This window comes from Canis aureus, chromosome 36 (genome assembly GCF_053574225.1).
Source record: "Canis aureus isolate CA01 chromosome 36, VMU_Caureus_v.1.0, whole genome shotgun sequence".
NCBI lineage: Eukaryota > Metazoa > Chordata > Mammalia > Carnivora > Canidae > Canis > Canis aureus.
In genome coordinates this window covers 24,466,131-24,478,670 of record NC_135646.1, presented here as the reverse complement: position 1 = coordinate 24,478,670, position 12,540 = coordinate 24,466,131, and the positions used below count along the sequence as shown (strand labels likewise).

General features: G+C 39.9%; 1 protein-coding gene across 1 annotated transcript in view; it reads right to left on the bottom strand.

Moving 5' to 3' along the window:
• The window catches only part of PGAP1 (post-GPI attachment to proteins inositol deacylase 1), a 74,724-nt gene extending 63,423 nt beyond the window's left edge, over positions 1–11,301 (bottom strand). The window contains exons 1-2 of the mRNA XM_077885534.1: positions 11,091–11,301; positions 5,034–5,187 (exon numbers count right to left, since the gene is read on the bottom strand). Coding sequence (XP_077741660.1) covers positions 5,034–5,187; positions 11,091–11,237 — 301 coding nt within the window. The 5' untranslated portion in view covers positions 11,238–11,301. The remainder of the gene's footprint in view (positions 1–5,033; positions 5,188–11,090) is intronic.
• Between the last annotated feature and the right edge of the window lie 1,239 nt (positions 11,302–12,540).

Genomic DNA, 12,540 nt, shown 5'->3' with positions numbered 1-12,540 from the left:
TACCTGCTTCCACACTGTTTTAGGTTTTGCTCTGTAAACCATTTCACAGATTTTGTGAATTGATTGCATTAATGGCATTAAAAGTTGCAATGTATGGTTTAGCAAACAAAATACCTATTTGCCATTCCATTTTTCTAAACATATATAATTCACATACAACTTATGTGAAAGTGTACAGTTCAATGATTTTCATTATACTCACAAAATTCTACTAATCTAATCTAACTTCAGGCATCTTTAATTACTCCCAAAAGAAAAACCTACACTCATTAGTAGTCACTTCTCATTCCTCTTCTCCCAATTCCTGGAAAGTACTAATTTACTTTCTGTCCCTATGGATTTGCCTATTCTAGACATTTCTATAAATGGGATCATATATATGGCTTTCTATGACTGGCTTCTTTCTCTTAGAGTGTTTTCAAGATTCACCTACACTATACCATGTAATTCATGGTATTCATGGAATTATCAGTTAATTCATTCCTTTTTATTATAGAAGCTTCCAGTGTGCGGTTTTATAATTTGACATCTGTATACACTACAAAGTGATCATCACCACAAATCTATTTACCATCTATTACCACACTGTTGGCTCCCTTCACTCATTTTCTCACTCCTAACACCCTTCCCCTCTGGTAACCATAGTCTGTTCTCTGTATCTAGGAGTTTGTTTTGTTTATTCTTTTTTTTCCTTTAAGATTCCACATATCAATGAAATCATATGGTATTTGTCCTTTTCTGATTTATTTCACTTAGCATAATACCCTCAAGGTCCATCCATGTGTAAATGGTCAAGTTTCATTTCTATTATTTCTTGTCTGATAGTAGCCATTCTGACAGGTGTGAGGTAAAAAGTAGTTTTGATATACATTTCCCTAACAATTACTGATATTGAGTAACTTTTCATGTGCCTATTGGTGATCTGTATGTCTTCTTTGGAGCAATGTCCATTCAGATCCTTTGTCCATTTTGTCGTTGTTATGTAAGTTCTTAATATATTTTGGATATATTTGGATATTGGATATTAACCCCCTGTTTATATGGTTTACAAATATCTCCCCCATTGAGTAGGCTGCCTTTTCATTTCAATGGTTTCCTTTGCTGTGCAGAAGCTTTTTAGTTTGATGTAGTCCCATTTATCTATCTTTGCTTTTGTTTCTCTTGCTTTGGAGTGAGATCCACAAAGATGTTGCTAAGACTGATGTCAAGGAGCTTACTGCCTGTGTTTTCTTCTGGCAGTTTTAAGGACTCCGGTGTTATATGCAAAGGTGTTAAACCCTTTGGTGTTAATTTTTGTGCATGGTGGAAGATAGTGGCCTACTTTCACTCTTTTGCTTGTGGCTGTCCAGTTTTCCCAGAACCATTTATTGAAGAGACAGTTCTTTCTCCATTGCATGTTCTTGTCTCTTTTATCAGAGATAAATTGACCATATATATGTGAGCTTACTTCTGGGCTCTCAATCTGTTCCACTGATCTGTGGGTCTGTTTTTCTACCAATATTATATTGTTTTCATTACTACAGCTCTGGTACAGTTTGAAATCAGGGAGCATTTTTGTTGTTTTTTTTTTTTTCCATTTTTTTTCCATGTTTTTTTTTTTCCATGTCCAGTTTTGTTCTTTCTCAAGACTGCTTTGGCTATTCAGGATCTTCTGTGGTACCACACAAATTTTATAATTTGTTCTACTTCTGTGAAGTACACCATTGGAATTTTGATAGGTATTGCACAGAATCTATAGATTGCTTTTGGCGGTATGGACACTTTAACAATATTAATATTTCCAATCCATAAGCAGAGAATATCTTTCAATTTATTTGTATTTTTGTTTTATTTGTTTCATCTGTGTCTTATAGATTTTCAGTGTAGAGATCTTGTAGAGCTCCTTTGTTAAATTTATTCCTAGGTTTTTTTCTCTTTTCAATGCAATTATAAATGGGATTGTTTTCTTAATTTCCCTGGTTATTTATTAGTATACAGAAACACAACAGTTTCCTGTATATTGATTTTGTATCCTGCATTTTACCAAATTCATTTGTTAATTCTAACAGCTTTTTGTGGAGTCTTTAGGGTTTTCTATATATGTTACCTGCAAATAGTGACAATTTTACTTCTTCCTTTCCAATTTAGATGGCTTTTTAAAATTGTTCTTGCTTTACTGCTGTGGCTAGGACATCCAATACTATGTTGAAAAAAGTGGTAAAATTTGGCATTCTTGTCTTGTCTCTGAAATTAGAGGAAAAGCTTTCAGCTTTTCACCACTGAGTCTGATGTTAGCTATAGGACTATCATATACGGTCTTTATTGTGTTGAGGTGCATCCTCTATATCCACTCTGTTGAGTTTTTATCATAAATAAATACTGAATTCTGTCAAATGGTTTTGCTGCATCTATTGAGATGATCATATGATTTTTATCTTTCATTGTATTACTTTAATTGTATCATATGGATATGTGGATGCTGAACCTCCTTGTATCTCTGGAATAAATCCACTTGATCATGTATTGTTGGATTTGGTTTGCTAATACGTTGCTAAAGATTTCTGCACCTATGTTCATCAAGGATATTGGCCTGTAATTTTCTTATTTTATGGTTCATTCATTTTATTGCTGAAGAATATTCCATTTTAGGGATATATTTTACTTATCTGTCATTTAGTTGATGGACATTTGGGTTGTTTCTACATTTTAGCTATTTTGAATTGTGTTGCTATAAACATCTATAAACAAGTTTTTACGTGACTGTATGTTTTCATTTTTCTTGGGTAGATACCTATAGTGGAATTACTAAGCATAAAACTCTATGTTTAACATTGTAAAAAAATTACCAAACTATTTTTCCAAAGTGATTCTACTATTTTATATTCCCACCAGCAATGTATAAGGGTTTCAATTTCTTCACAGCGTCATGACACTTGCTATTATCTTTTAGATTAGAGCTACCCTACTGGGTATGAAATGATATCCATTATTGTGGTTTTGATTTGTACTTCCCTGATGATTAATGATGTTTAGTATTTTTCCTTCTTCCACTCTTGCCTCTTTGCAGCATATTCTCTACACAACAAAGCCAAAGTAATCATTTTTAAAAAATAAATCACACTTACCAGACTGTAAACAATTTAAAAATCTAACAATTTCAATGCTGTCAAGGATGTGAAGCTAAAGGAAGTATAATGTACTGTTTCTGGGAGTATAAATTAACACAAACAGTATATGTGCTGCCGAAGCGAGCACATCACAAACAGTAAAATTAAAAGGATACACATAACCTTTGACACGAAATTATATTACAGTAAACATCTTACAGGAGCATGGGTTTATGCGATCCAAAGTTGAAAAATGTTCGTTACTTGTAATTGCTTATAAATAACACAAATGTCCAAACTAGGTATAGTCATATAATGGGATGATACAGAGTGAGGAAAATGAACAAATCACAGCTCATACCACAACTTGAATGAATTTTTAAAACGTTGAGTGGAAAAAGCCAAACACAAAAGAATACATATTAAATGTTTATGCTACAAAGTTTAAAAATAATCCCCTAAAAGTAGATTGTATTAGAGACAGAGACGCATATTTAGATACTAAAACAATAAAAGTCAAGGAAACTACTATCCTTAAGTTTGGATTGTGATTACCTCTAGAAAAGAGGGTAGAAAGTTTTATCAGGAAGGAGCATTCAGGGGGTTTCCACAGTATTGGCAATCTTCTACTTCTTGACTTAGGTTTCAGTTCTATGGGTATTCACTTTATAATAATTTTTAATTGAGTATCTATATTCTACACATTTCTCTGTATATGTGTTATATTTCAAAGATTAACAACAGAAAAATTAGATTATATCATTTCCTACCCAAAACCCTCTAAAAGTTTCCAATCACACTCGGATGAAAAATTCAGTCTCTTCCACAGCTTATATGATATAGGTTGTAGCTACTTTTCCCTCATTTCTTGCCACTGTCTCTAGGTTCATGGCCTTGAATGTACCAAGCATGTTCCTGCCTCAGCGTCTTTCCCCAAAGAGTCACATACCTCAGTTTCTTAGCTACATTCAAGCCTCTGCTCAAATGTTACATCTTCATCCTGACTTTTCCTGGCCACTTCAACTAAACTAGCCACCTTCTGATCCTATTTATCCTCTATCCCTGTGTTTTCTTTTTCTAACTTTCTTTTTTAAAGATTTATTTATTTGAGAGAGAGAGAGAGAGTGCACAAGAGAGAGACAGCACAAAAGCAGAGGAGGCTCAGAAGGAGAGGGAGAAGCAGACTCCCTGCTCAGGGCTCAATCCCATGATCTTTCTAACTTTTAACATTACTTACATTATTTATTTGATGGCTGTCTTCCCAACAAAAATATAAGTTTAATGAGAGGGAGAAATATTATCTATCTTGGTCTGTTTTGGATCCCTAATACCTAAAACACAATTATTTACTAGATAAATGCATCGCATGTAAGTAATTATACTAAATGCTGAAAGAATCCTATTCTTATCATATAAAAGAATACACCAGTTAATAACCAAAAAGCTCATTTTAAATGAAATTACTTCCAGATTACTTAATTGTTATGCCAGAAAGAATGGCTATTTTCTCTAGGCCAACATTCATTTTGGGATCTATACATTAAACTTCCCTTTCTGAGTTCCCATCAGTATTTCCAGATCTAATTAAAATAGCTCCAAAAGAAAGAAACCAATCTTTTCTCTTGTTTAGCAAAACAAACACCGATTTACTTCTCAAATCAGTGCTTTGGCGTATGTTTTCTGTACCTTCCATTTCCAACATAAACCTTTCTTCTGCTAATTCCTGAATCCCTGTATCATTTATCCTACCACTCTATCCTGTTCTTTTTCTTCTTACTCTTCTCTAAGTGGTCTTCAACTATTTTTTGTACTCACATTTTTTTCTCTCAGACATGTCACATATTTGTGTCTCCCAGTGTGCCTAGCACAGTACTTAACACAGAGTATGTACCTGATAAATTCTCCAATAGAATTTTATAGCTTTTAAAATTTACTTCCAAGACTTACCTTGCTTATAACTTCCAGCGTTACCAGGAAGAAAGAGAACTGGAATACCTGTCAAAGGGAGAATTTTGTGTTCTTCAGCATAGGATCCTTCTCCATAAAGATATAATTCATATGCAGGATAGCGTTTTGCCAGTTTCTTTGGCAGTTCTATTTTCTGCAGCAAAAATAAATAAAAAGGCAATTTCACTTTAATCAGTTGTATTAATATAATTCAGTCAACTGTGACCAATTCTGAATTACACACATTGAAACAGTATAGTAAAAAAAAAACAGTATAGTATAAAAATATTACTGATGATAAAACTGCACTAAGTTTTACTTTTAGTTTATTCATATGTAGAATTTGTCTTGAGTGAATTTTGAACCATGTAGTCTTCAGGAATGCATAAAATGGAACTACTTGAAATTCTAATTCAAAATAGCCACTAATAAAAGAAAAATATTGGGGTACGTTAGCAAGTTACATGCTAATTATATATATATATAAAACATAATTATATATATAATTATATTTTAACTATCCATTACATTCCTGCAAGTTACATCTAATATAATTGGAAATGCATTTAACATAGTATCAGTATCAATTATACTTAGAAATGATAAAACCTTTCCATTATCAAATTGATTCTTTTTTGCTATTTTAAACTGTCTTGTAATGTCTCTCATTTTACTTAGACCCAATTATATAGTCTAGCTGTTATATTACTCAAAAAAAAGTAAGCTTGTTTTATAATGCAGCTTTTTCACCTCTCAATTTCATATGCTTCAATCTGCAGTGTGTTTCACAAATTAATCTGAACCTTATAGCCATGTCTTGGGTCAAAATACGTACACTCTCCTCACCGTAAACATTCCAATGAGTTAGCATCTCTTTTGGTTTTCATGGTTTTTGGTTTTCAGGTATATGGTTTGTCAGCAAGCCTTAGACTACTCTGCATGCAATTCATATTATTATATAACAAATGAGCCAATAATTCATATAATTTTTTTCAACAAAATACAAATTAGGTCTTAATGTCATCCCCCAAAACTAGGCATCTATAAAAGTGGTAAAGTATAAGCCCTTCTGCTGCTGCTCCTTTTTTAAGTATAGAAATCATTAAAAATGAAGCCAGTTACATTGAACAGATTTTATTTAAGTAGACATCAGTAGATTTAATGATCTAGCAGTGCTGTACATATGCTTGATAAAAATTTTAACTACTGAATGAATTTTAAAGCCTATAAATGGTAATGACACTGAAAAACCTCACTGTTCTAAAAAGCAGAATTTTGATTATTCATGCACATTCCTGAATATTCTTTAAAAAATATTACCATAAACAATCTATGTTATAACACCTGAAAACACCTTTAAAGATGGTGAGCTTATTGTTTATGACATTAGTTATTTTATATCAAATACTCAAAATTCAGAAATACCAATCCTGCAATTTACTATATAGTGTGTGTGTGTGTGTGTGTGTGTGTCATATGTATGGACTTCAATTCAAATTTGTACCAATTGAATGTATACTTTTACAAAATATTGCGTCATTTTCAGTTTTTATTATACCAATATATAATATTCCAATATATAATCAAAAATGAAAATGACGCAATATTTTGTAAAAGTACACATTAAGCAAAAAGAAAGCATATTACTCTTAACTCCTCTCAATTTAGTACACCTTTAGAAAAGGACAGTACATGAGTATTAGATCATTCTTTTTAGTACACAGCTAAACAAATTTTGAACTAGTTTAAAATTAACTCAGAAGAATAGGAAACTATCCGAAACGGCAAAATTACATTCCACAGTTCAAGCTGGGAGTGGCAGGAAAAAACAGGAAGGGTTTTGATCAGATGGAAGACAGAAAACGTATAGGTATATGAAGCAAAAGAGAGTCAAGGGATTTTAAAAGAAAGGTTTTATAGCAACAAGACTCCCATAAATTTTAAATTACTTTCTGTAGATTATTTTAAATGAGCACCCCTCCCCTAAATAGACGTTCAATCTCCACAATCCTGCCCCTGCTGTCCATCCTCTCTTGACTTCCTCAGAACAGGTCCTTCTAATCTCTAATCCAGAACCCTTTCAAAAGACAAACATTCTAACAAGTTCCCAAGTGCTAGAAAAATACTGAATCAAGAAAACTAACGTGTTAACTTTATGATCTATACATATTTTACCTGTGAATTAAAACTTATACAATGTGTCCTGATGCCTTCCCACCTTCACATATGCTATTCTTTATTCCTGCAATTTTCTTGTGTCTGCGCTTCAAGAACTATATGTATATATATTCCCTTTAATTCATAATAACCTCTCTACAGCCTTTGACTACTGAAGATGAACTTAAATGCTCTCTTCTGTGAAGAGCCTCATAGGCACTCTTACGGTGAAATTATTGTTTAGCACATTATATTTTAACTATCCATTACATTCCTGTCCCCCCCATGGTATTATAAAGACATGAAAATTGTAAAGTCATAAAGACACACGTCTAATTGATCTCTAATTCCCTCTCACCCATACCCAGTATCTAGACTATACTTGATACAGTGTAGTTAATCAATAAATTATTTGCTAAACAAACATCACACTTAATAATAAGTGTGATAAAGATTTTCTTTCAGACAGCAACTGTTAGCTGTTAGGTCACATATTTGAAGACAAACAAATTACTGTATGGGAAAAAACAACACAGATGTTTCTTCTCAAATTCTACAATTTGCCTAAAACTGTTTGCTACCAAATAAATGCTTTGCCTTGCTATCATAATAAAGCAAGAAGCTTTAAAGGATAATGTGTATTTTGCCTGGTAGGTCTGTGAGATGTTCAGTGAACTCTGAATAAGCAAATAAAAAAAATTAAAGGTAGAAAATGAAAAACAATTTTTTTTAAATTTTAAAAAAGATTTTATTTGTTTATTCATGAGACACACACACACACACACACACACACACACACACACACACACACAGAGGCAGAGCACAGGCAGAGGGAGAAGCAGGCTCCATGCAGGGAACCCAATGTGGGACTGGATTCCGGATCTTCAGGATCACGCTCTGGGCTAAAGATGCTAAACAGCTGAGCCACCCAGGCTACCCCAATTTTAAATTCAAAACTTCATTTTACAAATTTAGGTTCAAATTCCTGTCCCACCTTTTATTTCTAAAATGGAGAATAAAATTGAGTATGTTTCAACTACTTCTCATTTCCTCTAAAATTTGCTAAGAAATATGCAAATTACCAGTAAAAAAAAAAAAGAAAGCATCAAGAAGAAGAAAACCCAATGACTACGTCATCAAAAATGCTGGACATCAACCTGTGAACAATTAGAAAGCTTACTATAAAATATAACTAAAAGTAAATAATATATATAAAATGTATTTAGAATATATATTAACTACTGGCTTTTAATAGAATGACCTCAGTTATCCATAAGTCTCACAATATTCAAAATGACTCATTTCTATTCAGGTTTTTTTTTTAATTTTTATTTATTTATGATAGTCACAGAGAGAGAGAGAGAGAGAGAGAGAGAGAGACAGGCAGAGGGACATAGGCATAGGCAGAGGGAGAAGCAGGCTCCATGCACCGGGAGCCCGACGTGGGATTCGATCCCGGGTCTCCAGGATTGCGCCCTGGGCCAAAGGCAGGCGCCAAACCGCTGCGCCACCCAGAGATCCCTCTATTCAGGTTTTAACTGTATTTCTCAAGTAACACGACATGGTATGCACAATAAAAGGTCTAAGAATCAAATATAAATAATGTAGTGAATTAACACAGTTTTTTATATCATAAAAATCTACTGAAAATGCGTATCAGAGACTCCTTCCACTGTAATTACTTCTGTACTGACAAATTAACAGTTATACTAACAAATTAACAAAAGTGTAAAGCCTCAAAAAGGGAATCTAAATCAAAATATCTAAATACAGACTACTTGGGGGGGGAAGCCAAATATCTTTTTTGCATTACCTAATTTTCCATCTTTCCAGTTAACTGTACGAGGCAAGAAATGGGTCTGTGAGGATCCAAAGATCTGTGAGGATCTTTGTTCTCAACACTAAATTTCCACTACTGCAGATATTAAAATAGCTTCAATAATTGTGGTCAATCTCAAAATAAATGAGAATTAGTTCTGTATCGTTCCAGATAATTTTGTTTTAATCAAACTCAACACAGTACAAAACCAAAGTGACCTACTTCAACCTGTTGAGAGTTTCCCCATTATTAAACCACAGAAAAATTAAAAGATTATAAGGGCTCTATTTTCAGGTAAAAACTAAACTAAACGCCCACGTATTTAAATATGCATAGCCTCTGATAAATACAAACCAGTACGTGTGCTCAGAAACCCAGACAACAGTTAACACGTTAAAATCTCTTTCAATAGCATTTGATTACCAGGTTCTTCCACTCTCCTGCAAGGATCTCAAATGAAACCTAAATTAGAATTTTTGCCCACGGAGGGGGAAGAGATGTTTTCCAGCCACTGAAGCCTTAGGTAAGCTTTAGGATCTAAATAATCAACACCATTCATCAAGTAACATGCTGCTCCATAATGACCTCTACACTGAGGCAATCACCATCTCCATTCTTCCACCTAAAAAGAATCTGCTCTGGTTTTAAAAAGTCTCTTTAAGAAAATGAGTGGGAAATATCAGAGAGGGAGACAGAACATGAGAGACTCCTAACTCTGGTAAAGAACAAGGGGTGGTGGAAAGGGAGTGGGCAGGGGGTTGGGGTGACTGGGTGATGGGCACCGAGGGGGCCACTTGATGGAATGAGCACTGGGTGTTATGTTATATGTTGGCAAATTGAACTCCAATAAAAAGAAATTAAAAAATAAAATAAAATAAAAAAAGTCTCTTTAAAATGCGTTTTATCAGTACCAGTACATACACTTCTCATGGCACGAGAGTGTACCTCTATTTGTCTGAATAAATAGAGGAGATGGGTTTAGAAATCTCCTTCAATAGCATTTGATACCAAGTTCTTCCACTCTCTTCCAAGGATCTCAAATGAAACCTGAATTAGAATTTTTGCCCACGGAAGGGGGGGTGGGGTGGGAAGAGATGTTTTCCAGCCACTGAAGCCTTAGGTAAGCTTTAGGATCTAAATAATCAACAGCATTAATCAAGTAACATGCTGCTCCATAATGACCTCAAGCAAACAAATAGAGGAGATGGGTTTAGAAATAAAAGAATCCTTCCGGAGGAATTACTTTGGGCAGTTGTGTCACTTACCGCCACAGCTGGTCATGAATGAGATGCAAGGTTCTACTCTGCAGAACTGATGAAGCAACTGTGGTTGAAAATAACTGCAAATGGAACCGACGGGGGGTGGGGAGCGAGGGCGCCAAGAAGGGCCGGGTCTCTCTCCAATGGCCAACACCGTGAGAAAACAAAAACCACCACCACGAAACAGAGGTTTGGGGTGCAAGTGCGAAGAGGCGACGTGCACGAGCACCGGCAGGACTGCACACGCGCGACCCGCGACCACGGGAGGGAACCCCGATACTCCCCCCCTGCATGGGCTCATCATCATCGGGCCAGCCCGTCCCGCTGGAGCAACACCGGGGAGTCGCAGAGGCCAGGCTCGGGATGCAGCCATCAGCTCCTTCTTCTAGCAAAGCAAGAGCTGAACGTGCAAACCACCGCGCGGGATGGTGAGAGTGCAGGCGCGTGGAAAGCCGAGTGTGCTCCGGGGGCACCTGCTGAGTTAAGGTAGGAAACGCAGGGGGAATTGGGATTTGGGTTTAGGGAGAGGGGCTGAAGTTAGAGGCGTCTCTAGAGAGGGACGCAAACGGGGGACCGCAGGGGGCGGCCAAAGAATCTGTGCCTGGGATTCGGGGCCGGGAGGGGGGCACCCGGGAGGATGCTCGGGGACCCACCTGCGCGACACCCCGCTGTTAAGAGAGGACGCAACGGGCAGGTGAGGGCACCCCGGGAGGGGGGTGTCTGCTGAACCTTCGAGGGCGACAAAACTGGGAGGAGGCTGGCGGCGCGGGAGCCGGAGCGGGAGCGGCCGCGGGAGGGCCCAGGTGCGGCGGCGACGCTCACCTGATACTCCGGGTACTCGAACATGTAGCTCATGCTGCACTTGTTCTCCTCGAAGCCGAAGAAGACGTCCCACAGCCCCAGGCTCGCCAGGCACATCATAAAGGCATAAAACGCCAGGTTCCAGACACTGACCGAGGGAAGGAGCATCCTGCCGCCGCCGCCGCCGCGGGGCCCCGGTCCCGCCCGCGCCCGCCCGCGCCCGCCCAGCGAAGCCCGGCGCCCCCGAGCAGCCCAAGCGGCGCGCGCCTGCGCAGACCGCCCGCCCGCCCGCCGCGCACTGCGCCTGCGCGCAGCCGGCCCGTCGCGCCTCCCGCCCCGCGTCCCGGCTGCAGGGGAGGCGGCGTTTGCAGCCGGAGCTGGAATCCCAGAGGGGGCGGGCGGGAGAGCGGGGTGGGGGTGGGCCCGCGGGAGAGCGAGGGGGAGGAAGGAGCGGAGGGGGGCTGTGGGCGGAGGGAAAGAAGGGGAGGGCGCCACGCCGTCGGGGCGAGGCGGGGACGGGCTGCGAGTGGGCTGACGGTGGGTTAGCCTGGGGGGCGGGGGCGCCGGGGGGCGCGGAGGCTGCTGCTGCTGGGGAGCTGCCCCGGGAGTGGGATTGGGTGGGGGAGAGGCGGCTGCTGCTGGGGAGCTGCCCCGGGGAGGGGGTGGGGGGGAGAGGCTGCTGCTGCTGGGGAGCTGCCCCGGGAGTGGGATTGGGTGGGGGAGAGGCGGCTGCTGCTGGGGAGCTGCCCCGGGGAGGGGGTGGGGGGGAGAGGCGGCTGCTGCTGGGGAGCTGCCCCGGGGAGGGGGAAGAGGTGGCTGCTGGTGGGGAGCTGCCCCGGGGAGGGGGTTGGGGGGAGAGGCGGCTGCTGGTGGGGAGCTGCCCCGGGGAGGGGGAAGAGGTGGCTGCTGGTGGGGAGCTGCCCCGGGGAGGGGGTTGGGGGGAGAGGCGGCTGCTGGTGGGGAGCTGCCCCGGGGGTAGGGTGCTGGGGCCATCAGCTGTCCCTTCGCAGACGTCGCTCCCTGCGCAGCTTAAAGACCCTTCATTTCTGAACCGCCTCGGGCCTCTGCAGTTTGGGTTCCCCGGGCGGTAGTCGAGCGCACCCCAGCTCTCTGCACCAGTGAACTGAGGAGGGCGGGCAAATGGGTTTTCCTCCTCTTTGACCGCAGGCCTTGGTCCAGTAGGGAACCGCGCTTAAAGGCGGCAGCACAGGGCAGCCCCGGTGGCGCAGCGGTTTAGCGCCGCCTTCAGCCCAGGGCGTGACCCTGGAGACCCGGGATCCAGTCCCACGTCGGGCTCCCTGCGTGGAGCCTGCTTCTCCCTCTGCCTGTGTCTCTGTCTCCCTCTCTCTCTCTCTTTCTCTAATAAATAAATAAAATCCCCAGCAGCACAGGAAAAAATCACCAGCAGGTGCAGCATTCAGTGCTTGGTGTAACTTGGTGTAACATGAAAGGCTGAATCACACCAAAACAA